The sequence below is a fragment of the Leptodactylus fuscus genome, chromosome 1 (genome assembly GCF_031893055.1).
Source record: "Leptodactylus fuscus isolate aLepFus1 chromosome 1, aLepFus1.hap2, whole genome shotgun sequence".
Lineage (NCBI taxonomy): Eukaryota > Metazoa > Chordata > Amphibia > Anura > Leptodactylidae > Leptodactylus > Leptodactylus fuscus.
This window is the reverse complement of record NC_134265.1, coordinates 109,733,757-109,761,396: the sequence shown is the minus strand read 5'-3', so window position 1 is coordinate 109,761,396 and position 27,640 is coordinate 109,733,757. Positions and strand designations below refer to the sequence as shown.

The following is a 27,640-nucleotide window of genomic DNA, read 5'->3' as shown; positions in this document are numbered from 1 at the left end:
CATGTGACGTTGGCGGCAGGGAGGGCAGTTCCTCCAGTAGGCAACCAAGTTCTCACCGGTCCACACAAACGAGGGGCACACTGTCTAAGGTCTGGGACACCTTGATGGCACCCCCTCGCCAAAGTGCCGCCACGGAGGGTCCTAGTGTCACCAGGCGTGAGAAGTATAGGCGCATGTTGCGGGAATACCTTTCCGACCACAGCCCTGTCCTCTCCGACCCCTCTGCGCCCTACACGTATTGGGTGTCGAAGTTGGACCTGTGGCTTGAACTTGCCCTATATGCCTTGGAGGTGCTGTCCTGTCCTGCCGCCAGCGTCCTGAGAGGGTGTTCAGTGCAGCCGGTGGCATCATCACTGACAAGCGCACCCGTCTGTCAGCTGAGAGTGCCGACCGGCTCACTTTGATAAAAATGAACCACCACTGGATAGAGCCTTCATTTTTGTGCCCACCTGTGTAAAGCACCCCAACATGAAACTCCATGTCTGTACTCAACCTCTCCAATTCCTCCGCATCCTCATACTCATCCACCATAAGCGTTGCACAATTCTGCTAATACTAGGCTCCCTCCAACATGATTTCCCCCAACTCTGCTGGTTAGAGGCTCCCTCCACCCTGATTTCCACCAACTCTGCTGGTTAGAGGCTCCCTCCACCCTGCTTTCCCACAACTCTGCTGGTTAGAGGCTCCTTCCACCATGAATTTGCCCAAACTGGGCTGTTTAGAGGCTCCCTCCACCATGAATTGGTCCAAACTGGGTTTTTTAGAGGCTCCCTCCACCATGAATTGGTCCAAACTGGGCTGGTTAGAGGCTCCCTCCACCATGAATTGGTCCAAACTGGGCTGGTTAGAGGCTCCCTCCACCATGAATTTGCCCAAACTGGGCTGGTTAGAGGCTCCCTCCACAATTAATTGGTCCAAACTGGGCTAATTAGAGGCTCCCTCCTCCATGAATTGGTCCAAACTGGGTTTTTTAGAGGCTCCCTCCACCATGAATTTGCCCAAACTGGGCTGTTTAGAGGCTCCCTCCACCATGAATTGGTCCAAACTGGGCTGGTTAGAGGCTCCCTCCACCATGAATTTCCCAAAACTTGGCTGTTTAGAGGCTCCCTCCACCATTAATTGGTCCAAACTGGGCTGGTTAGAGGCTCCCTCCACCATGAATTTGCCCAAACTGGGGTGGTTAGAGGCTCCCTCCACCATTAATTGGTCCAAACTGGGCTGGTTAGAGGCTCCCTCCACAATTAATTGGTCCAAACTGGGCTAATTAGAGGCTCCCTCCACCATGAATTGGTCCAAACTGGGTTTTTTAGAGGCTCCCTCCACCATGAATTTGCCCAAACTGGGCTGTTTAGAGGCTCCCTCCACCATGAATTGGTCCAAACTGGGCTGGTTAGAGGCTCCCTCCACCATGAATTGGTCCAAACTGGGCTGGTTAGAGGCTCCCTCCACCATGAATTTGCCCAAACTGGGCTGTTTAGAGGCTCCCTCCACCATGAATTTGCCCAAACTGGGCTGGTTAGAGGCTCCCTCCACCATGAATTGGTCCAAACTGGGCTGGTTAGAGGCTCCCTCCACCATGAATTTGCCCAAACTGGGCTGTTTAGAGGCTCCCTCCACCATGAATTTGCCCAAACTGGGCTGGTTAGAGGCTCCCTCCACCATGAATTGGTCCAAACGGGTTTTTAGAGGCTCCCTTCACCATGAATTGGTCCAAACTTGGCTGTTTAGAGGCTCCCTCCACCATGAATTTGCCCAAACTGGGCTGTTTAGAGGCTCCCTCCACCATGAATTGGTCCAAACTGGGCTGGTTAGAGGCTCCCTCCACCATGAATTTCCCAAAACTTGGCTGTTTAGAGGCTCCCTCCACCATTAATTGGTCCAAACTGGGCTGGTTAGAGGCTCCCTCCACCATGAATTTGCCCAAACTGGGCTGTTTAGAGGCTCCCTCCACCATGAATTTGCCCAAACTGGGCTGGTTAGAGGCTCCCTCCACCATGAATTGGTCCAAACTGGGCTGGTTAGAGGCTCCCTCCACAATTAATTGGTCCAAACTGGGCTAATTAGAGGCTCCCTCCACCATGAATTGGTCCAAACTGGGTTTTTTAGAGGCTCCCTCCACCATGAATTTGCCCAAACTGGGCTGTTTAGAGGCTCCCTCCACCATGAATTGGTCCAAACTGGGCTGGTTAGAGGCTCCCTCCACCATGAATTTCCCAAAACTTGGCTGTTTAGAGGCTCCCTCCACCATTAATTGGTCCAAACTGGGCTGGTTAGAGGCTCCCTCCACCATGAATTTGCCCAAACTGGGGTGGTTAGAGGCTCCCTCCACCATTAATTGGTCCAAACTGGGCTGGTTAGAGGCTCCCTCCACAATTAATTGGTCCAAACTGGGCTAATTAGAGGCTCCCTCCACCATGAATTGGTCCAAACTGGGTTTTTTAGAGGCTCCCTCCACCATGAATTTGCCCAAACTGGGCTGTTTAGAGGCTCCCTCCACCATGAATTGGTCCAAACTGGGCTGGTTAGAGGCTCCCTCCACCATGAATTGGTCCAAACTGGGCTGGTTAGAGGCTCCCTCCACCATGAATTTCCCAAAACTTGGCTGTTTAGAGGCTCCCTCCACCATTAATTGGTCCAAACTGGGCTGGTTAGAGGCTCCCTCCACCATGAATTTGCCCAAACTGGGCTGTTTAGAGGCTCCCTCCACCATGAATTTGCCCAAACTGGGCTGGTTAGAGGCTCCCTCCACCATGAATTGGTCCAAACTGGGCTGGTTAGAGGCTCCCTCCACCATGAATTTGCCCAAACTGGGCTGTTTAGAGGCTCCCTCCACCATGAATTTGCCCAAACTGGGCTGGTTAGAGGCTCCCTCCACCATGAATTGGTCCAAACGGGTTTTTAGAGGCTCCCTTCACCATGAATTGGTCCAAACTTGGCTGTTTAGAGGCTCCCTCCACCATGAATTTGCCCAAACTGGGCTGTTTAGAGGCTCCCTCCACCATGAATTGGTCCAAACTGGGCTGGTTAGAGGCTCCCTCCACCATGAATTTCCCAAAACTTGGCTGTTTAGAGGCTCCCTCCACCATTAATTGGTCCAAACTGGGCTGGTTAGAGGCTCCCTCCACCATGAATTTGCCCAAACTGGGCTGTTTAGAGGCTCCCTCCACCATGAATTTGCCCAAACTGGGCTGGTTAGAGGCTCCCTCCACCATGAATTGGTCCAAACTGGGCTGGTTAGAGGCTCCCTCCACCATGAATTTGCCCAAACTGGGCTGTTTAGAGGCTCCCTCCACCATGAATTTGCCCAAACTGGGCTGGTTAGAGGCTCCCTCCACCATTAATTGGTCCAAACTGGGCTGGTTAGAGGCTCCCTCCACCATGAATTTGCCCAAACTGGGCTGTTTAGAGGCTCCCTCCACCATGAATTTGCCCAAACTGGGCTGGTTAGAGGCTCCCTCCACCATGAATTTGCCCAAACTGGGCTGGTTAGAGGCTCCCTCCACCATGAATTGGTCCAAACTGGGTTTTTTAGAGGCTCCCTCCACCATGAATTTGCCCAAACTGGGCTGTTTAGAGGCTCCCTCCACCATGAATTTGCCCAAACTGGGCTGGTTAGAGGCTCCCTCCACCATGAATTGGTCCAAACTGGGTTTTTTAGAGGCTCCCTCCACCATGAATTTGCCCAAACTGGGCTGTTTAGAGGCTCCCTCCACCATGAATTGGTCCAAACTGGGCTGGTTAGAGGCTCCCTCCACCATGAATTGGTCCAAACTGGGCTGGTTAGAGGCTCCCTCCACCATGAATTTCCCAAAACTTGGCTGTTTAGAGGCTCCCTCCACCATTAATTGGTCCAAACTGGGCTGGTTAGAGGCTCCCTCCACCATGAATTTGCCCAAACTGGGCTGTTTAGAGGCTCCCTCCACCATGAATTTGCCCAAACTGGGCTGGTTAGAGGCTCCCTCCACCATGAATTGGTCCAAACTGGGCTGGTTAGAGGCTCCCTCCACCATGAATTTGCCCAAACTGGGCTGTTTAGAGGCTCCCTCCACCATGAATTTGCCCAAACTGGGCTGGTTAGAGGCTCCCTCCACCATGAATTGGTCCAAACTGGGCTGGTTAGAGGCTCCCTCCACCATGAATTTGCCCAAACTGGGCTGTTTAGAGGCTCCCTCCACCATGAATTTGCCCAAACTGGGCTGGTTAGAGGCTCCCTCCACCATGAATTGGTCCAAACGGGTTTTTAGAGGCTCCCTTCACCATGAATTGGTCCAAACTTGGCTGTTTAGAGGCTCCCTCCACCATGAATTGGTCCAAACTGGGGTGGTTAGAGGCTCCCTCCACCATGAATTTGCCCAAACTGGGCTGTTTAGAGGCTCCCTCCACCATGAATTGGTCCAAACTGGGTTTTTTAGAGGCTCCCTCCACCATGAATTGGTCCAAACTGGGCTGGTTAGAGGCTCCCTCCACCATGAATTGGTCCAAACTGGGGTGGTTAGAGGCTCCCTCCACCATTAATTGGTCCAAACTGGGCTGGTTAGAGGCTCCCTCCACCATTAATTGGTCCAAACTGGGCTGGTTAGAGGCTCCCTCCACCATGAATTTGCCCAAACTGGGCTGGTTAGAGGCTCCCTCCACCATGAATTGGTCCAAACTGGGGTTTTTAGAGGCTCCCTCCACCATGAATTGGTCCAAACTGGGGTTTTTAGAGTCTCCCTCCACCATGAATTGGTCCAAACTGGGGTTTTTAGAGGCTCCCTCCACCATGAATTTGCCCAAACTCTGCTGGTTAGAGGCTCAATCCACCCTGATTTTCAAAACAAATGTTGGTGCCAACCTCAACTTACTACAAGGGCCAAATTCACTGCTGGTGACAAGCTCTCCTCACTGCAAGTGCCAAATACACATGTTTCAAGGTGTTTTCCTACTGTCAGAGAGGTGGTATTGAGTGTGTAAAGTGTGTAGTTGTTAGGCTGTGATGTTGGGGTAATAGAGGGTCTTTGGTGTGTTAGATGCCCCCAGACATGCTTCCCCTGCTGTCCCAGTGTGATTCCAGAGGTGTTGGCATCATTTCCTGGGGTGTCATAGTGGACTTGGTGACCCTCCAGACACGGATTTGGGTTTCCCCCTTAACGAGTATCTGTTCCCCATAGACTATAATGGGGTTCGAAACCCGTTCGAACACACGAACATTGAGCGGCTGTTCGAATCGAATTTCGAACCTCGAACATTTTAGTGTTCGCTCATCTCTAATCACTACAAGTTCTGGGCTCCTCACGGAGTTCAGAAAGGATCAATTCCATTGCATAGCATGAGACTGCCATCTAGTGGTAAACTGAGAATATGCAATAATTCACACAGATTATTAATAAGAGCCATGCACTCACTGCATCATAGTCAGGTACAGAATAAGGTTAGTTTAGTACCAAACGCGTAACTAGAAATGGCGGGGACCACGAGGCGAACTTTTGAAATGGGGCCCCACTAACCGCAACCAAAGACCCCAACTAACCAACCCCCTCCCGGTATTCCTGCACGCACTATTATGCCCCATAGTGGCCCCTGCACTACACACTATTTCCGGCAGTGGCAACAACCGTCTTCAGTTTACAGGCCCTCCAGCTGTGTTTACCAAGTGAACACTGCAGTCAACCACAGACCTCAGTGGTCACCTCCTCACATACAGCAGGTCTCAGCAGTTATGTAACATTTGTGAAGAGGTCACCACTTAGGCCTGTAAATGGCTAAGTGGTCCCATATTACACGTGGGATATTAACCGGGGAAGTTGTATACAGAAGACCAGAGCTGCCGCCCACTGGAGAGGGAATCCTGGAAAGTACTGTATTGTGTTAGGAGGGGTTGTTTTTATGGGGACATCAGAGCACTATTAAATAATAATCCTATTAATACTATAAATGTGAAAGTTTGTGGGTTTGTGAGTTTGTGTGTTGTTTGGATGTTCGGATGTTTGTTCCTCAATCACGCAAAAACCGCTCCACCGATTTGGCTGAAATTTTCCACAAACATAGTCACTACACCCGATTGCGCAATAGGCTACTTTTCGTCGCAATAGCGCACATATGTTTGTGCCAGGACCCCCACAAAACCCAAACTCACACCACCATCTCTGCAATCTCACACACTTTGGACCATAGCAAGCCACAAAATTCATATTGCCCTCTACAGCCTAGCCCCTAACCCCACACAATCACATATACATATACTTTACCACTTTGCCCCTCACCTTAACGATACTCCAGGAGGCTCTCTTTAACGCTCCGGAGCAGCCATGTTTGCCGACCCCCACCGCTCTGACAATCCGCGACACCGCCCACCCATGTCAATACCCCTAGGCGGTCTAATAAATGCAAAAAAAAAAAAAAATTTAAAAAAAAATAAAAATAAAAACAAATAAAAAAGATTAAAAATTCAAATCACCCCCCTTTCCCTAGAACACATATAAAAGTAGTTAAAAACTCTGAAACACATACATGTTAGGTATCCCCGCGTCCGAAATTGCCCGCTCTACAAAGCTATACAAATATTTTTCCTGTTCGGTAAACGCCGTAGCGGGAAAAATGGTCAAAAGTGCCAAACCACCGTTTTTTCACTGTTTTGATTCTGATAAAAATTTGAAAAAAAAGTGATCAAAGCAATAACATTTTGCGAAAATGGTAGAACTACAAAGTACACCCGATCCCGCAAAAAAAGACGCCCTATACATCCCCGTACACACACGTATAAAAAAGTTACGGCCGTCGGAATATGGCGACTTTTCAAAAAAAAAATTTTTAACACAGTTTTGGATTTTTATAAGGGGTCAAAATGTAAATAAAACCATATAAATTTACTATCCCCGGCATCATAACGAAACACAGAATACGGGGGACATGTCATTTTGGTTGCACAGTGAACGCCGTAAAACCAAAGCCCGTAAGAAAGTCGCAGAAATGCATTTTTTCTTCAAATCCACACCATTCTGAATTTTTTCCCTGCTTCCCAGTACATTATATAGAATAATTAATGGTGGCATCATGAAGAAAAATTTGCCCCGCAACAATTAAGACCTCATATGACTCTGGGAGCAGAGAAATAAAAAAGTTATGGGGTTTAGAAGGAGGGGAGTCAAAAACGAAAATCAAAAAATGCCATCGGCAGGAAAGGGTTAACTTCAAATACTTCTGTCCCAAAGTCACTATGTAAAGTTTCTCACAACACCGTATATATAGCAGCTCGAATACAAATTAACTTCAACACAACAGCCTCACGTATTCTCTGAATTACAGCAAAAACAAGATACAAACTTACATTTCATAGCCCATACCTTATACACAGTACGAAAACCTTACCCACGCGTGTATATACCCACTGCTACAATCACCGCAGACGAAGTCGCGGGTACCAGCTAGTAACAAAATAAATACAAAGTAAGAACACACCGTTAAACCTTTAAGGACACCGAGTAGGTTGTACGTTAATCCTCTATTTTCATATTTTCCTTCCGTCTTCAAAATTCCTAACTTTTGTGAGGGTTTATCTTTTTGTGATGAGTTGTACTTTCATTTGGCACCATTTTGCATTATATATAGTGTTTTGCTTAGCTTTTATTAATGTTTTTTTGAAAGGTTCCATGTGAAAAAACCCACAATTCTATTATAATTGTTTGCATTACAAAACGATACAGTCACGCCAGAGAGGTAACACTGGTTTTTATGTCTGTTCACCCCCTGGGCCTCTGATCATTATACTTTGGGGTCTAAAAACCCCCCTCCCCAGAGTATAGCAATAGCATTATTTGTTGGGGTTTGTTTAACAAAAAAAAAAGTTGCTGCAGGTTCGCGGCCTTACTTACCAATCCCCACTCCTGCTCATGGCCGCCTACAGGTGGGCGCCAACAGCAGGGCCACGCCAAGCCACCTAAGTTTCAGGGCTCTGTAGTAGCTGCTACTGCGGTATTTATGCTACTGATAGTACCCCCACATGTGAATGTAAACTGATATATGCCGGTATTTAGTTCAGGCGCCATGTTGCCTTTTTTCTTTGAGCCCCTGGAGGTACCATTGTGGCCCACTATTAGGGCTGCAGGAATTGTGGTTTTTACCGCAGCTTTTGTTATTTTTGACGCTTCTAAAAATGCTATCACTCTCCTGAGGAGTTAATAACGAAACGCGCAGAGAGATTTAGAAATACGGCATCCTAGACAGATAGCGCTCGGCTTCAATTTAGAACAGTCGAGGGACACAGTTGCCGGATAACGTAGCTTAGCACCACATGAGATAGGGGTCTGTTTTTGGCCATACCACAGGGAGTTTCAACAGACCGACCTATAGTTGCCTATAATGGCGTGACTCCGATTGTTAGTGGTATGCACCATACACTGACCATACCTGTGGTGAATTTGAGCTACACAATAGGCATATCTTTGTTTGAAGTGTCTAATGGAGTATGGAGTTGGGTGTTCCCATAGCTCTGTAAGAATCTAATTGCCAGTCAACTGTATTATTAGGGCAATAGCACTCAGTACATCGGGAACTCTCCACCCCTTAATGATTTCTGAACATCAAAGGACAGGTTGGAGTATATTTATCAAATAATCTATCCTTTGACCTTTTATGGAGGGAGGGGCCAGTTATTGTGTTTTAATTAGCTACAATAAAAGTTATGTTTTAGTCATCCCCCATATTCTGGAACGCATTGTGTCCCTAACAATCACAAGTTTCAAGAAGACTCATCTATTCAGGAACGCCTACAAACTTTAACAAGACTACTGCCACCCGCCACTATCTGAATAGCCTCTACTCTCACCTACTGTAGACAGGGCCCTATATCCCACTGTGCCACTTTATTCACCAAGTAGTGTACTTGTTTTTGTGTACTGTATGTAAACCTTCAATTGTACAGCACCATGGAATTAATGCTGCTCTATAAATAAATAATCATCTCAAAGGATGTAGAGAGTCAGACCCTTGAATATTATGTTGCGATAACACTGTGAAAATTTAATCTTTTTCTTTAGCTGAAGCCTGCGGGCACTGGAAAAAAAAATATTTCAACCAAGTGTGGCTCCATAAGTCATGATAAAAAAACAACTACTAAAAGGCTGACACCTGTACCTTTAGAGTACTTTGTTTTAGGCTGTTATCAAGACCTGCTTGAAAAAATGTCTAGGATTCTAGCCATAGTTGGATAATTGATATCAGGACCACTACTGCCACACCAGGAAACATATTTCTTCCAGTTTTTTTCCTTCCAGCCTGGAAGGTCTGAATAACCAACACTGATAGCTTTCTTGATTAGATTAAAATGGAGACCTCAGAAGCCAGGCTGCTAAGTGGAGTTTTTTTTTGGAGTTTTGGATTTAGGTCTGGTACTAAATGGGAGCACCATCGGTTCTGCTATTATGAGATTGTTTAGAAGCCCAAACAAAGCTCTTTTTGGCCATACTGGCACTACTAGGGTGACCTTCAGTTTCCTGTTAATCTTCAGCAGAACATTTGCGAGAAGAGGGAATGCATATGGCAGGATTAACTCCAAGATGTAAGAGAGGGAATCTGCCCCTAGACAAGGTTCTCTTCGGTTGAGTGAAAAGAAGATTCTGCCAATTCGCAAAAGCGCCCACCAGATCTGACAAACCTGTTGGAATATCTTTAGACTCCTATCTCCAGGATTCAGAAGTTTCCTGCTCAGAAAATCTGCTTGGCAGTTTGAACATCCTTTTAGATCGAGAGTTGAAACGGATTTTAGGTGTCTCTCTGCAAGGAGGATATTTGTTCTAAGAACTTGATGGTTCCACCAGCAAGTACAACCCTGATGACTCAAAAATGCTAATGTGGTCACGTCTGAAAATATTCTGACAACAGACTGGTTTGACTGCTATTAAAGGCCTCCCCATACTGCCCTTAGCTCCAGGAAATTCAAGGAATAGCTATGGAGAGTCATGGGCCTTATACCCTGTAGTGTTTTGTGGGAAAGGATTGCTCCCTAACCAGATATGTCTGCATCTGTAGTAAATTTGAATTACTGAAAAGGGGTTCCAAGGGATGCAATGTTCTAGATTTGAGCTCTGCTTCCAGCATTAAAGGGATCCCTTTATGAGACAAATCAATTGTTTTGTCAATTGATAGATGTTTCTCGTTTCAATTTGAGAATCAGGGATTGGAGATATCTTGAATGGGCTTAAGCCCAAGGAACTGCCTGAATACAGAAGGTCATTAACCCCAGTACAGACATAGCGCGTTTCTTCTATATGAGTCATTCAGCGCTGAATGTTGAGCGGCGGTCAGATATCACACTGTCATACACAATAGTGGTTATTGCTGCTGTTTGTGAGGATTAATTGAGACCCCTGATGAATCTCTCATATAGAAGAACCGCGTAGGGTCAGTTCCTTTAGTTGAATGTGGTCTTATTTCCTGGCACAGTCCCTTGAGAGACCTGGCTTGTGATGCCTCTTTCTCCTCTGTTGGCATGGCGTTAGGCCAGTAACCTCAGAGGGGAGTGTAAATCATTAAGCTAGTTTAAAGGTCCCTTTTGTTGGTGTTCAGTGTCTGGGATTGAGCCACCTTATCTGAATTAGGGTGTTCCCGATCTAGGGATAAGCAGATATAATAGACCTTCTCCCTAGCTTTTTCCTCACAATTGAGGTACACTTTAGCACGGTGTTTAAACATTTATCCTTTTTTGTTTTTAGAACAAGTTAATAAAAGTGAGGTTTTAATTGCAAATATTCTATGGGTGAATAGTGTCCTCCACTCTTCAGTGACTCCTTATACGTAGAATAGATACATAGTGATACTGTTATATACAGTACAGACATAGCCTCTCGCATGGAAATGGATATGCTTTCCTGACAGGTTGTGTCTTTGGATACTAGAGCCACTATTTGTCCAGTAGGAGAAAGGATATCTGTATATTGGAGTTGAATAGGATACACAAACACGTTTTGCGATACTTTGAGACTATGATGGTTTTTTCCCAATTTATGATCCATCCTACTTTTTGTAGTGTCTGATACACCATTTGAACATGATTTTGGAGGAGAGCATAAGACTAGGCTACTACTAAAAGACAAAGGGCCACTTCCTAATAAGGGGTCACATTCAAATATTGTTTCCTTAGGCAAACTACTAATTAAGCCATCATCTTCGTAAATATCCACGGGGCTGAGGATAGTCCGAAAGGGAGGGGTTGAAACTGGAAATGGAGTCTCCTCCACATGCTGGACTGCAAATCTTAAAAACTTGTGGCAGAAAGGATCAATAGGAATGTGATAGAATGCATCCTGGAGATCAAAGTGGTCCTGCCCTACCGGGTGAATTGTGGACCTAACAAATTCCATATCAAAATTGGTGATAGACTATAAACTTAAAACCATTAAATAAGTTCATAACTATATATTACTCTTTCAGGAGGTAGATTGAAAATTCTATTTTGAAGCTGCTGGTTGTGGAATTCAGAATGTACAGGTTGGATGTTATTTCCATGTTATGGAGGGCATTTGCGAAAATAGCTATAAGAGGCATGAAAAATGAGAATGTGACCTAGTAATTGTAAATGTCCACAATGACAATATGAAAATTCCATAATACGGTTTTATTTTGGCATCTTAATGAAATGTTTCTCACAGTAACATGAGGGAAAGAAAAATCAGTAGATTGTGTTAAATGAAGCTTAACAACCCCAAAAAAATGAAACTAAAAAGTCACAGGGCTGAAAGATACAGCATCAAGTGTCATATCTACATGGTGTATCAAAATTATTTACACATTGCCACAGGTAAAATCAATCACAAAGTTTGAAAGTCGACATAGCAGAAAAAGCAATTTTATGGGCGCACATTTCTGGACCTCCTGCCCCCCGATAGTGGCTTGTAAACAAATCCCTTCACCGATTGGGGAAGAACAGCCATCTCAAGGAGAATCTATTAAGGCACCCAGAACAATGGAGAAAAAGGGGGCACATACTTTACTCTCTCCTCTTACATAATTTATATGTTAAAGAAAAAAGTAAAATCCATCATGCCACAACATACAGGAGTTAGCGCTGGTTTGCCTATACTATCCAGCCCCTGGGAGTGATTTCTTCCAGTACATGTTCTTTTTTGCTCCACCAAATCCACTACAGTTGAATCAAAGGGGCAGATACAGTTCATTAGATAATCAAATCCAAAAGCAGCAGAATGTGACCCAATTCTAAAACATAACTTTTAATCGTAGTCAAAATATATCTTAACAGTGTAATATATATATATATATATATATATATATATATATATATATATATAATGATGAAACAAAGAATTCTCAAGGATAGTAACCTACAGTAAGTTAAAGAGAGCGCTGTCTAAAATCTACAGTGGTGAGGGTACATGTGCCCTCCATATGTTGGCATGGGGATACCCTACAACACGCAAAAAAAGGACAGAGGTCTTCGCAAAGGGAACAATCCAGGAAGCCAACTGATCGATGCAGTTCTCAACGAAAGGGTGACTAGCTATCTTGCTCTTCACTCACCTTAATTCATTAGTCTATACATGGTATACTGGTAAGAAATATATTTTATCAGTACGATTAAAAATCAAGTTTTATAATTAGTTCACATTCTACTGCTTACAGATTACATTCACTGAAAACCATCTACCTCTTGAGGGAGAAGCAAAGAGCCCCAAAAATACACCCCAACCATCACCTCCAATGAGTACATACCCTTATAGTAAATTTACAGGAAATCTCTTTTGTGGTAAAAGAATTCTGCTCAAAACCCAAGTCTACATGGGGGTCTAAATCTCTGCACTGATGTATAGCAACCACAAGAGCTGTCCAGAAAGCCAAGACCTGCACCATTATACTGAAGAGATGGTTTAACTGTGACATGGAAGGAACAAAATGCCCAACAAAACAGGCTGTGTGGTCAGGGAACTGCAACAGTTTTTTTGTTGTTTATGCAATTGATTTCCTACAATAGGAAAGAAATACTCCCATTATAAATATGAACCTAGAAATAACCTCTGCCACTTTAGAAACATAATGCCAGCTAAATACTCACTTTAGTGCAAGTAGTCCTAAAACAGCTCCTTAGATCCCAGCTTCCTAGAAAAATGGGAGCAATGCATGGGAGTGAAGTTAGATATAGACTACCATTTGTTAATTTTGAACTAAAATTGAACATATTCTTAAATATTATTCAGAACTTTAGCGCAGGAACGTGCGCACCTTTATCTTTTGCAAGATGTCATCTATCACATTTTTGAGTGAGATCATAATATGAATTGGTATACGTTAGTACTCAATTAAAAGGGATTTCCTGAGTCTCAGGTCACTCCATCAGGCTGTATTTAGTTTAGGAATTATTTGCCCATATATACATGACAACCCTGCAGCCTGATTGGCTGCAAACGTCAGAGGGCATAGAGACACATCTGTGCAGCCACATAAAGCCCAATGAGAAGTGCTGGAGCCGCTTCCACGAGGAAGTATGGGTACTTTGTTTTTTTGCTTTTTAATATCTTAGTTCCTAGTGGTGGGAACATGGGCAGAACTCGCAGTCGGTTAGCAGCTAACCTGTTGCTATGTACAGTAGCAGCATAGTGGATGAGACTTCAGCAATTTTCATCCATAAGCTGCAACTAAAACCCACAGCGCAAAGCCATGTGCCCTTCAGGTTTTAAACCTGAAGAATGTCAATTATTGCTGTAGCTTTCAACCTTTGCAACAACAAAGTCCACCGATTTGCAGGTGTATTTTCCACAAGAAAACAGGGTGCTGAATTTCCCTGATGGAAACTCACCGTGTGTATCCCCTGCCTTAAGAATCTTAGAATTGTACAGGAATCAATGTAGGAGGATCTAGGAGTTCCTTAGGATTAAGAAAAATAATCTAATATTTTCATATGCTGCCTTTGACTCCCTTAACAAATGGCTGACAGCCATGGTCAGACAGAGGAGGTAAAGCTCCTCTAATTCATGAAAGGATAGTGATTGAATACCTATAAAAGTAAATATGCAAAATAAACTATGCATCTAATTATACAACATCAATAATTATATAACAATTTTATTCTAAAGTCAGTCATTTTTTTTCGGGCTCTGACACCACCCAAAACTGTCCCCAACTGTGATTCCACAGCCCTGGCAACAACTAAGACAATTTCATAGTACAGCTTTAGTTAAGAGCAAAGTATATGGTTCTGTGTGACATTTTCTCAATCCTTTGGAGAAGGAGAGGGAACCATCTGGAATTTAAAAAAATATTTTGTCAGAAAATCTGTGTGACCACTGTGTACCCATTGCAGTGATAAACTAAGCAGCATACATTTTGGGGAGGCCAAAAACAAATCATTATCTGGGTGCATAATAGAATTCTTCTTGAACATAGAAGGAAAAAAAATTAGCAGCTTAGGGTCTTCATAACTTTGAAATCGTATTGAATATATTGTCCTGGAAACCTTAAGCTTTCACAAACCATTTGGTGCCAGTATGAAGAACAATTCTCTTTAAAGATGCTGACATTGTAAAAACAGGCAAATGCACAGTTAAAACAGAAATCACATTGCCAATCTATGCAAAATAAGTTCATTTGTTCAAACCCAGTGTTTCAAGATCAAGGCCTTTACATTTCTCTTCTAGTCTAGATGAACAGGGAGGTCTCCAACTAAAAGAGAAAAACTAACAAGACAGTCATTAAACTAAGAAACCTCCTTGAAAAAAAAAATGTTTTTTGTAGATATAAAACCCCAACCCCTTCCCTCCATTCCAATGAAATAACCCTAGCATATCATATGTCATCATGCTATGATATGGTAATAAAGCATTTTGTATGGAGACCACTGTTATCACCTGTACTAAAGCAAAATATGGACACAGATGTGAATGTGTAAGTACAAAGTCTTTGTTCGTAAGTAGGGAAAAGAAATGTCTTAAAAGCTTCTGGTCCCGAGAGTAGAGATTGCCCACACCTTGCAAGTCTCACAATATTCTGTGCAGGATGTGGGGATGGCGCTAAATATTTTACATCCATTTCCGCCCAAGACCCAATTCCCATTGAAACTCCGATGTGATAGTATTCGGAAAAATTCCGTTTGTGCCTGTGCTTTTGTCATCACTTTATGTTGTGCTGGAGCTGAATTTACAGAATCTGAGGGTCCCGCGAATGCAGTTTCTTGCTCAATTATTGCAAGTAATTGAATTCAGAGAAAAAAAAAAAATAAGAATCAAATTCAAAAATATGTATAAAAACTCTACAGAAGACCAAGTCTTCCTCACACTCTCACGCACACACTCAAGGGGGAATGGAGAAAGTGCAGCACTTGAAATGTAATATTTACATGATAATTCATTCCATTTCAGATCATGGTGTAACTTGCCTATTTAACACTTGACTTGCCTCAGTAGCTTTGTGTGCATTGGCAGAAACACCTTAGGTAGCAAAAGGGTTAATGCAATTTTTTTTTTCTTTTTTCCTTTCTTTTTAAAAAATAAGGATGTGTGATCTGGGAGCCTGCTTGCAGAATATTTCAGCTAATTCTTTCAACAGTTCACTCTGGTTGGCGAGGTCATGGGCACAGTTTATATGTTGTTCTCAAGGGGGTTGTTTGTTTTCGTGGGATTTTTTTTTTTTGTTTTTTTTATTCCAATCTCAAACAACAGTGTTTAGAGAACAGTTACTCGGTGAGGGCCCAGACTGACCAGTATTGGGGAAGGCTTCATTTTGAAGAATATTAGGGGCCACAAGTAGTGAAGTGCTTCTTTCTTCAGAGTCTTCTGTATCACTTTGTGGTTGAGGCAATGCTGGCACAGCAGGTGGCAGTGGTTCCTCTGTAGTTTGTGGTGAAGAGGCGTTGCTACTGCTTGCTGTAGAGAGCTGGCCCAATCCAGCTGACTGCCGGGTCACTTGATCTGAGTTTACAATAGAGAAAAAACGTAAGAAAAAGGGAGAAGAATAGATAGTCATATCAACAAAAGATTCAGCAAGTGCCGTCCCATTCTTTACAGTTGGGAAAATTTTAGTTTCAGAACACAGCTTCTTAAAGACAATGCTAGCCAGGTCACTATTACAGCTGAGGCTACTCTTATTATACCACCTTGTAGCATTCTGATCTGCACATTGCTTGACATTCTCATTAGTGTACATGGAAACTAATTTCACACAAAACTTCACTCTCCTTTAATTTTTGGATTAGACCTTAATATTATGGCATATTCTAGCTATAATCCATAATATAATGTTATATCGCACAGTTACCTACTAATTTAACAGTGAATCTTTTGGAGGAAAAAAAAAAAAAGTAAAATTTCTCACCAGTTGTTGAGCAAAGTATGATGTCAGGACATATTGAAGCTTCATATGGAGGTGGTGGACCATCTGGGGGGTGGATGTCAGAGTATTTATATGCAGTGTATGGAGGAGGCGGTTCATGAAAGTGGAAAGCTCCACCTTCTCCGTCATCAGAAAGATGGAGTGGTGTGAGGCCAGTACCAAAGCCATCAGGTCCATAATCAAAGCCTGGCATTCTGCGACCCAAGTTAAAATGATGTACTGTGGGTGGTAAAAAAAAAAAAAAAAAAAGAATAAATAATCATAATTAAAGGGTTTTTTTTTTACATAGTTACCCATGTGCAGTTTACAGTGCATACTAAGTTAAGCCATAGAGCAGTATATATTGTCTTGCAATCGTATACTAGACATTCCCTTTAAACTCAATAGTATGAAATAAACTCTTAAGTTTCCTCTATCGGTGACAGACATTGACCAAATTCATTTGTACAGTTTAGATTCAAACCAAAAGGGGTTAAAAATTAAGAAATTAAACATAGTACTCAACATAAGAAATGTATCTATAGGAACACTGCTTACAATTGGCTCCAATTAAGGATTCAATGCGTTCCCTTCGTCTCTGACGCAGCCGATGAACCATAAAGAGCAGGAGAGAGAGTATAAGGAAAGAGGAGATGCAGCTCACGATCAGACGCATACCACTGGCCATCGAATCAAAGAGACTGCTTCCATCTAGAGATTGAATTGAAAGAAGAAAAACTGGGTTACATCTCAATTTTTTATGCTTGGTGCCACATAGTTATAAAAGAGGTTTAAAGAAGCCTCAGCTGCAAGAACACTTCTGGGATGTAAGGAGAATTTCAGAATCCCCAAATCTGACACAGCTTTCAATCAAAATTGTAGTCTGCTGAATAATAATAGGGGGTATATCATTCTTAGGCTATGATCACTCAAAGGTCACAAACGTCTGAGACACAGCTGTTTTTGTAACAGCCATTTTGAGAACACATTCATTTCAATGCGTCTATTCACATGTCTGTGTTTTTGAGGGCTCACTCCAACAGACTATCAAAAAAGAAAAAAAAATAGAACAATGAAAATCAGTGGCAGACAGATGCAAAATGGCTGTGAAAAACAGACAAAATCTGTCACTGTACACAATCAGGTGACTATAGGCTTCTCCATAAAAAACAACAGAAAAAAAAAACAACAACTCAAAATGATGTTGTAATTATTATATGAACTAGTCACAGATTTAGTACTTTAAGAGTAAAAGCTGCATGCTCACTGGTTGCACTGAAAGGTCACAGTGTGCAGTTGCATAGGATTGTGCACTTAAGGTTGTCCAAGAATTTCAGGACCCAGGCAGACGGCTGGGGTGGGAGGTGGGGAACCAACATATTGCGCATAGCGCATTTCATGGAATCCCAGCAACAATCCCATGTCACACATCACCGCTGAGGCCAATCAGCAGCATCAATAGCCTAAGGAGAAGAACAGGTGACTTATTTGAGTGATGCCACCAGTTCCTGTCCTGTGGTTGCTGAGGCCACTGATTGGTGGCATGACGGTCAAACAGCTGCAGTGGAAAAGAGTTCTCAAAAAAAAAAAAAAAAAATAAAGTTACCGTTTATAGTCGAGTATAAGCCGACCCGAATATAAGCCGAGGCCCCTAATTTTACCACAAAAAACTGGGAAAACTGATTGACTCGAGTATAAGCCGAGGGGGAGAAATGCAGCAGCTACTGGAAAATTTCAAAAATTAAAATGGTCAGAGTTTTTGGGTACAGTAGATGCTGGGGAAGGGGAGGGAGTGTTTTGGTTGTCTGTCTGCCACTTCCCTGAGCTTGAGGACTGTTTTTTCTTCCCCCACTTGGAACTCAGTCTGGCTGAATATAGGGTATCTGCAGTGCTCCTATTAACCCCTTCCCGACGGAACAGGAGCACTGCAGATACCCTATATTCAGTAGACCGGGCACTTTCAGACACAGGGATACCTAATGTGTATGTGTTTCACAGTCATTTTCTACTTTTGTATGTGTTCTAGGGAAAGGAGTGATTTAGAATTTTTTTTTTTATTTTTTTTTTTGTACTATTTTATGGGAGATTCTATACATTGATATTGTGGCTGGTCATAGATCCCCCCCTCCTAAAAATTAATTTTATATATATATATATATATATATATATATATATATATATATATATATATATATATATATATATATATATATATATATAATCTTTTTTGCTGACTCGAGTATAAGCCAAGCACAAAAACTGTGCTGAAAAATTCGGCTTATACTTGAGTATATACAGTACTTTTAGGTAAAAAAAAAAAAAAAAAAAAAACACCCAGCCCTATGTGGGCATTCATTCCAATCCACATGTAACAACATCCAAGCTTAGCACAGTCTTCAACTGTGTTCAAGTAATTACCCAATATCATCTCAAGATAAATATTGTAAATATCAGACAGACAAGCCCAACCAGGTTTCCCTGCTGCGCAATCGCTTTCCGGAAGCTGCAGCTACAGCATTTTCGAGTTGCTCTCAAGATTGCTAGGAGCAATAATTCATTTCCTATTGAAGAAGCAGACTGCAGACTTTACTGGCAAAAGAAACAGCATGAAGCACTGCAACCCAAACATTAGCCACATAAGAAGCTGAATTTTAATTCCCAATAAAACGTCAATACGGTTGACCAATGTCCAAAGAATTTACTAATGGAAAGGCACATCACACCTCATTGACCAAGTGCACATTTCCATTTAAAGATGAGTCTATCAGCAGTAATCTCAAGATGAAATAATACACGTCACAGTGAACACGTCACAGTATTCTATACACAGCCCTACACACAGTAGTGAAGATGCATTATCACACTGAATTATCAAGATAAACCACACAATAATAAATTCTCAGTTTCAGTGCAAAGGATGTCCAGTGTTCCTCTCTAGCATGCCTCAGGAGACAGGACTGAGCAATGCCAGCAAAGAGGCACTCAAAGTCCATCACAGTGACATGGGTGGTCTTAAAGGGGCTCTATCAGCAAAATTATGCTGATAGAGCCCCACATATGCGTGAATAGCCTTTAAAAAAGGCTATTCAGGCACCGCTAAAGTTATATTAAACTACCCCCCCCACACACACACGTTTTAAAATAAAACCCTAAAAAAAGAATATGTTGTACTTATCTATCGTGAACTGCCATTGATAAAAAATGGTGCAGGTGCATGCGCAGTAGTAGTAGTAGTAGTAGTAGTAGTAGTAGTAGTAGTAGTAGTAGCAGCAGCATGCTACTGCACATGCACCCGCGCCATTTTTTATCAATGGCAGTTCGTGAGCGCCGGAGTAAGACGGGACCCAAGGACATCGCTGGAAGAGGAGGTGTGGCGTCGGACCGTGAATGCCCGCCCACCGTGCACGATAGGTAAGTACAACATATTCTTATTTTAGGGTTTTATTTTAAAATTTGGGGGGGGGGGGGGGGTTAGTTTAATAAAACTATAGCGGTGCCTGAATAGCCTCTTTAAAAGCTATTCACGCATATGTGGGGCTCTATCAGCATAATTTTGCTGATAGAGCCCCTTTAAGCACGCAAAAGGCAGCGATTTAGCACTATGAGTCAAGGCCACTGTAACCTCCAAGTAGCATTTGCAGCATCATTAACATACATTAAAATAGGTTTATATTCTTGATGTTGGAAGATCCTTTTAATGCAACAAGGGTATAATTTTGTTCGGGGTAAAAAGCCCTACATGGCCATGTCTGATATATCACTACATTCCAGTTTTCTACAGATTTCCTATGGGGCTATGACGTATTTCTATGTGACTATTTGATGCAAAGGCATAGCAAAATTTTACTTTCATATGAAATCAGACATAGAAAAATAACAGATTAGATAATTATTTTCCCATATATCTTCAAAATACTACTGTTGGAGACGGCTCCATATGGCAGCAGCTCTGCCATGTGCAGGAGGCCTGCGCCCAGATGGCCACTGTTTATAACAGAACTGCTCAAATACAATCTCTATCCAATTAATGCACAAGCTTATAGTGCAGACTATTTACAGAAAATTAGGTTTCCCCTAGGAGGCAGAAAACAGTCCTTCTAGTGCCACTAAGAGCGGGGAGCCTGTCGCATTATTTTTGGATCCTTCATGTGTAGCATTAGATAATGATGTTTAATATGGCCCTTCTCACTAAGATTTCTGTTGCTGAAAATCATACATGTAAATCATACCTTGTGTAGCCATCAGTTAGGTCTGACAGGGAGGGAGGAACAGGACAGTAATGCTACACAGGAGATGATTTAGGTCAATGACTGCATGACTACTAGGCCAATCCCTGCTCCAATTACTATTTAATGTACATTTGCATATGCCAATCTACCGTATTTTTCGGACTATAAGACGCACTTTTTTTCCCCAAAATTTTTGGGGAAAAGAAGGGTGCGTCTTATAGTCTGAAGGTGGCGCCTGGCATCCGCTGTAATAGAGAGGCGGAAGCCGGCAAGTGATAGACGCCATTACAGGTGCCGGGGCCTGAGACATCGCTGCGCTCCTCTGCCCTGCATGAAGCCAGCAGCGGCAGGGGCTCCTCCGTGCCCCCGCCGCTGGCTTCATGCAGGGCAGAGGATCGTAGCGATGTCTCAGGCCCCGGCGTCTATCCCTCCCCGGCATCTGCCTCTCTAGTACAGCGGATGCCGGGTCAGTATCCGTGGCCCCACCGGCCCCGTACCTGTAAAGTTGCAGGCCGGCTCCTGCGCGGCGATATCGCAGGAGCCGACCTGTCCGGGTGACAGCCGGGAGCCTAATGAGGCTCCCCGGCCTGTCACTGCTGTATTAGTATTGCGGCTGGTCTCTATGACCAGCCGCTGTAATACTAATATACAGAATGTCCCATAGACGGCAATACAGTTGTATTGCCGTCTATGGGACTTGCGATCAAGTGACCGCAAGTCCCATTCACTTCTATGCAATTCTTCAGGCGTTTTCCGCCTGAAGAAAGGTCATGTCGCTTCTTCAGGCGGAAAACGCTAGGAGGAAAAAAAAAGCTAGTGGTCTACATAGACCACCATGTTAAAGGAGAGGTTTTTGAAGCGAATTCCGCTGTCAAAAACCTCCCCTTTGCCCACGTGTGAACTAGCCCTTAAGGTAGAACAACCACCAACAGTATCCCTTTTAAAGAGTTTTGAAACAATACTAGGGATATCAGCCAAGCTGCTCACAGTTCTGTTTGGGAGTTTTTGCTCCTCATCAGTACATAGTAAGGGCCCGTGCACACGAAGTAAACGCACTTTCAGTTTTGCATAACACACGTGTAAAAATCAGATTCCATGCACACCATTAAAGCAAACATAAAAAAGTCTAAGAGTAAAGAACATCTTGGCAGCTTTAGAAAAATCTATATTTATCTCCAAACCCTAAAGCACAAAAAAGGTCTCACAAGAACAGTCCTTTGTTCTGCTATGGTGAAGTAAACAGGCTTTCAGATATAGAGGAGCATGAAAGTAAAGAGATATTTTCCCCATCAGAGAGCGTAGTCCATGTCCACATATTAAATATAAAAAAAAAGGTTTGATGCATGTCCTAAAACCTATGCAAAGGACAGAGGTCCTTATGCTCCTGTTCCACCTGGTGAGATGCCTGCTGGTTACTGAATTCAGGCAGGGCACAATAGGTACTCTGCTTTCATTGTTATAGGAAATGCAGAAACAATACTTATCTGTTCCCACTAGCACAAATTGATGGCATGTTCCCGGTGCTCCAGTGTCTTCCAGCACAGTCTGCTCCCGCTGCTCTGGTGTTTTACTCCCATGAAGATCTCATCGTATGTGACCGCTGAGGCCAATCAGGTAGTGCGGTTGTGACTTCCACCACAAAAAAACAACGCAGCTGGGACTCTGCTGGGAGACGCTGGAGCACTGGGGACAGGAGAGTATTTTTTGGGGTGTTTTTTTTTTTTTTTTTTTTTTTTTGTTTTGCTTTTCTTTTTTTTTTTCCTTCACCTTCCCTAGTAAAAAATGATTGTGGACAATCTCTTTAAAGAATCTATTACAGGCACACCTCTTTAAAGGATCTGGTGAAGTGAAAGATATTACAGTGTTATGTTTAATTCTATATGAAGCCATAGACCTTGAAGTAAAAGAAAAGAACATTTCAAACTAATTGGAATGTGAAATCCTTGGTGAGATAAATGGAGAAAAAAAGTACATATAAAAAATGATTATGATGTTCATCAGGTTAAATCACCCGGCCAGCATAATGTATGCGTTATCATAAATGTATAGAAGCAGCGAGCACAAGTATATTGCATCCGAGCAGAGAAGCTTTCACAGATCATTAGACAATGAATAAGTAATAACTGCAATTATTATTATTATTATTTTTTTAATTCAAAACTTTTTTCATTGGAATTTTTTAATTTTACAGCAAGAAAAACATGGAAATCGCAATAAAATGGTATCACAGAGAGGGCACATAAGGTGATACATATAAAGCGCATAAAGTCATAACTATTGTGTGTCTTAACAAAATGTATAGGTTGTACAAGAAGCCATATGAAGTCCATGCTATCCAGAGCCATTTGGAGTGTAGGAATGTCTAGTAATAAGGTTATAACTGCAATTATTATAGGGCAAAAAAGCTAAAAACAAGATCTTGTATAACAAAGCTTCCCACAGAGAGCCAGAACAAATAGCGTTTCTAAGCAGTTTCAAAACCTATAGTTTATACAAGAAGGTTTTTCATTATTTATTTCCATCTTTTTGCATATAGTTATAGAAACTGCTACATAACTAAGCTGCGGTACTATTTCTGAAAAGGCATGCCACTCAAGATATCAGAGCTCAGGCTTGGCCATTCTTACCTGGGTCCAGGCAAGTGAATTTACAGCATTCTTTAGGATCCTTGAGATACTGCTGGCAACCCTGTGGTTTCTCACATAGAGCAGCCACACACATTTCAGGTTCACCATTGTGGCAGGTACAGCTGAGACAAGGATCATCACCTTTTGGGGTGAAATAGTAGCCCTCGTCTACAATGTTATCCTTGATATCAACACATGTCTGACCTAGAAGAAAAGAATCAAAAATTTTTTTAAAAAATATAATTGTTAGGGTTTTAAGGCAGACTAAGATTGGGTTCACATCTGCAACACAGTCTCAGTTTGGAGAATCCGTTGCAGCTACCGCTGAATGAAAAATTGCTGCAAGTCCAACTTTTTCATTTGGCAGTTTCAGACTGTTGGGGTCTGCAGTTTTCGTTCTCTAACAGACACCAGGACACATATGTGAACAGAAAGTCTTACCCAACACGCTCCAAGGAGTTTTCAAGGGGTTTCTTAGCTTACAACAACAGGGTCATCTTATGTTAAACATATAACACATATCCTACAAATATTTCACAAATGTCTGACAAATGCAGGTCCCTCTTCAAACCAACACTTGTTTGGGTGTATTCTGAATCCCCCCCCCCAAAAAAGAGATGATCTGCAAGTCAATGCTAAAAACATGTGAATGGCTTCTTAGAGGTTCAGAAGGAGGTTCTGTTCTCATAAATTAGATAGATAGAATAGAAAACTATAAAAAAAAATATATAACAAGAATTGCAGCAATTTGGTTTAGTTTGGTTTAGAGAAAAGAAAATTCACTGGACAAAAGGGCTTAATATGTGTGCGTATCTCATCCACATTTTTTCCATGGCTTCAGAACCAATTCTCCATCCGACTGTTTGCTAACAATGCAATTCCCCTAGTGTACAAATCCTTAACACCCAACCACAAAAAGGATTGAACCAAAGAAAGCTACTTACTGCGTTTACAGAGGAAGGAGGATTTTTCATAGCAGTTCTCAGCGTACCAGCTATGGAGTCCATGATGTCGGAGAGAGGGCAAATAAAAATACTGAAGTTGGGCACAAAGGATGTTCTCGTTTTCATACATGCCAAATATGGGCACTGGGGGCAAGAATACTTCAGATGAGCCTAAAATAGATATAGGAAACAAAAACAGGCTTAATTATTATTAGGAGGCAACATTATAGTAGCGACAAACAAGATGTTACTTGCTCCCAAGAAGTCCACCTACCTTTGTAAGCCACTTCCCAATGCCCCTCGACAGAATGATTCCTGTTTGTTATCACAAATTGATAACCTACCCAAAGCCTATAAAAATAAATTTAAAATATTACTGTTACTGTTAAACCAAACAAACTGTGCACTGGCATGAATGTGTGCCCTTTCATAAAATCACTGGAAGATCACCAGTTTCCATTGGTTAATAAACTTATTTTGATAGAAGAAGTTTCTATAAAAGCCAAAGATTTGCCACAACTATTTCTCTACAGTACCATCTGTTCAAGTTAGACTGGATTTATGCCAAGCCCTCAGGGCTCGTTCACATCTGCGCCGGCACTCCGTACTTCAGGTTTCCGTTTCCTGCATAAAACAGAGGCAGGAGACGGAAACCTGCAGGACTCTTTCATACCCATTCATTTGAATGGGTGAGAAAGATGTCCGGCCGTGAGCGGCGGTGAGCGTTTTAGGCTTTCCGCCGCGAAACCGGGTTTTATAATCCGGACACAGAGTCGGACATGCAGTACTCTGTGTCCGGATTAAAAAACCCGGTTTCACGGCGGAGAGCCTAAAACGCTCACCGCCGCTCACGGCCGGACCTGGTGTATGGTTTCCGTCTTCTGGCATGCAGAAGACGGAAACCATAGAATGGAGACCCTGAACGCAGGTGTGAACCTAGCGTTAGAGGCATTTCTAGTTGTGGCTTTGGCTCTGACAACCAGGTCAGAGAGAATGGCAGGTGATGAGGTTTCATTCTAGTTCAAGGGGATGATGGTGTTCAGTTCAAAGGGTGCTAAAATAGATTAAGAAAACAGCAACTTTCTTAGTAAAACAGTGCCAGATTCTCCCATAGGATACATGTATGGGATTGCTGCTCAACTCCAACTTAACGGACCTTCAGGACCAGGCACAAACAATGCACCAGTGTGGCACTGTTTCTAGAAAAAAAAAACAATCATTTATCTAATTCAGTACAAACCCTTTACCATGAAGCTACCTGCAATACCTTCAAAGGATCATAATATATTTGTAACTGGCAAAGTGGCATGAAAACTATAGGCAGTGAGTATATAAATAAAAAGACTATGCCTCACCTTCTCTGGTCCTTTCTTAAAAAAGGCCTTTCTTCCATTTCCCATTCTTGAGCCAAGATAAACTTTAGTTCAGAGTCTGTGGTAAATGTTGCAAGAGAGCCATTCACCTTCTGACAGGTCTGAACAGCATCCCAGTAATTCTCTCCCGAGGAGTACACCTTATAACAGCTTGCTGTCCCATCATAGTGATGCCAGCCTGATGGACATTTCCCTAGGAAACATAAAAAGAGAAGGGGGTACACACCCCCATCACGTGAACATCTATATCACATTTTACAATTTTTCGTGTATCACAGACTTTACAGAAAATTCCAGCTTTACACTGTGTTCCACATTATTATGCAAAAAGTGTTTAGGAGTGATAAGGTAAGAATTGTCAGTTAAACTCATTGATGGTGATGTGTGTCAGGGCTCTTTATATCACTGAAAGCAATTGCAGATGCCTGTGCTAATTAGTTTGGCAGGTGTGTCCAATTAAAGGCAAGACTACTTAAGAAGGCTGTCCCACATTATTAAGCAGCCTACATTTTCTGCCAAAATGGGAAAGAAAAAGGGTGTGTTGGCTGCTGAGAAACAACAAATTGTGGAGTATTTAGGTCAATGACTACAATCAACATTGCCAAGACACTTCATTGTGATCATCGCACAATCAAGGAGTGTGTAGCTGATTCACAGCACACACGTGTGCGTGCTGATAAGGGAAAGATGAGGACTCTTTCCAACAGACAATTGTGTCAGGTTAAAAGAGCAACTGCAAAAATGCCTTGTCATAGCAGCAGACACGTTTTTGAAGCTGCTGGTGCCTCCAACACCCCCCGAACAAAAAGATGCAGGATCCTTCAGAGGTTTGCAGCTGTCCATAAGCCATCCTGTCGACCTCCTCTATCCACTGCACACAAGTAGAAACGGCTCCAGTGGGCCAAACAATACATGAAGACCGACTTCAAAACGGTTTTGTTCACCGATGAGTACCGTGCAACGCTCAATGGTCCAGATGGACGGAGTGGAGGATGGCTGGTTGATGGACACCCCATGCAAATACGGCTTACGGCGCCAACAAGGAGGAGGTGGAGTAATGTTTTGGGCTGGAATCATGGGGAGAGAGATTGTCGGCCCCTTTAGGATCCCTGAAGGGGTAAAGATGAACTCCATAATGTGGAGTTTCTCAAACAGCACTTTCTGCCATGGTTCAAGAAGAAGAACCGTGCATTCCGCAGCAAGATCATTTTCATGCATGATAATGTACCAATGTCTCATGCTGCAAATAACACATCTGCATCTCTGGCTGCTATGGACATAAAAGGGGACAAACTTATGGTGTGGCCCCCATGCTCCCCTGACCTCAACCCCATTGAGAACCTCTGGAGCATCATCAAAAGGAGTGTCTATGATGGCGGGAGGCAGTTCACATCTAAGCAACAGCTCTGGGAGGGTATTCAGTCCTCATGCAAAACAATTGAAGCAGAAACCATCCAAAACCTGATAAATTCAATGGACAAGAGAGTTCAGAAGCTCCATTTGAACAAGGGATCCTATGTGCAAATGTAACATCATATAGAATAAAGTTTTGTCATGAAAACTGTTCGATTTCAGTTTGTAATAACCTGCTAATGCTTAGAATTTCACAAATGACCATTTTTTTGTTCTTTATAAAAATAAAAAGGTTGAAAACTCTGCTGTGCATAATTTAGAACATGCATTTTGTGTTTATTTCTTTTATTATAATATACTGTTATCATAGGCAGTTTGTCCAAAAACCTTTCAAGTGTACTCTAATAGTTGATGACTGGAAAATTACAATGACCACAATTCATACATGTAATTTTGCATAATAATTTGGAACACAGTGTAAGTTCTCAAAAAAGTGTGAGTCTATAATTGTTTGTACCAAGTGATTCATGAAAGAAGAGCTGCAAAAACACTTTCTTCTATTCCTGCACCCATCACATGACTGACTGCCACAGTCACTTCTTTCAGAGAAGGTGACTAAGATTATTTTTCTATGTTTGTTCACCTCCCATGGGTTTCCACTGTAAAAGGGTTTTTTTCTTCTTTTTTTTAAGCTAAGTGTAGCAGTGCTGTTGATCAATTGGTCTGGTCTGCTCTCCTCTCCTGGAGACTCAGCCCATTGGAGATGCATCATTAGGCCAGTAGCCTTGGGCTGTATCCCTCTGCAGTTTATCTGGGATGGAAGT

General features: G+C 42.6%; 2 protein-coding genes across 4 annotated transcripts in view; both read right to left on the bottom strand.

The window, feature by feature from the left end:
- LOC142204569 (carbonic anhydrase 15-like) overlaps positions 1-13,078 on the bottom strand; it is a 38,184-nt gene extending 25,106 nt beyond the window's left edge. The window contains exon 1 of the mRNA XM_075275886.1: positions 13,043-13,078. The gene's annotated coding sequence lies outside the window, so the exon portion shown is untranslated. The remainder of the gene's footprint in view (positions 1-13,042) is intronic.
- Positions 13,079-14,056: 978 nt separating this feature from the next.
- Positions 14,057-27,640, bottom strand: part of DGCR2 (DiGeorge syndrome critical region gene 2) — a 44,042-nt gene continuing 30,458 nt past the window's right edge. For 2 of the 3 annotated variants that reach the window (XM_075275662.1, XM_075275669.1), the window contains 7 exons: positions 25,446-25,656; positions 24,365-24,441; positions 24,091-24,261; positions 23,147-23,350; positions 16,849-17,001; positions 16,294-16,530; positions 14,057-15,890 (listed from right to left, as the gene is read on the bottom strand). In XM_075275662.1, the coding sequence (XP_075131763.1) occupies positions 15,631-15,890; positions 16,294-16,530; positions 16,849-17,001; positions 23,147-23,350; positions 24,091-24,261; positions 24,365-24,441; positions 25,446-25,656 (1,313 nt within the window). In that variant the 3' untranslated portion in view covers positions 14,057-15,630. Of the gene's footprint in view, positions 15,891-16,293; positions 16,531-16,848; positions 17,002-23,146; positions 23,351-24,090; positions 24,262-24,364; positions 24,442-25,445; positions 25,666-27,640 lie in introns of all 3 variants that reach the window. The other variant, XM_075275654.1, reaches the window with a different exon arrangement.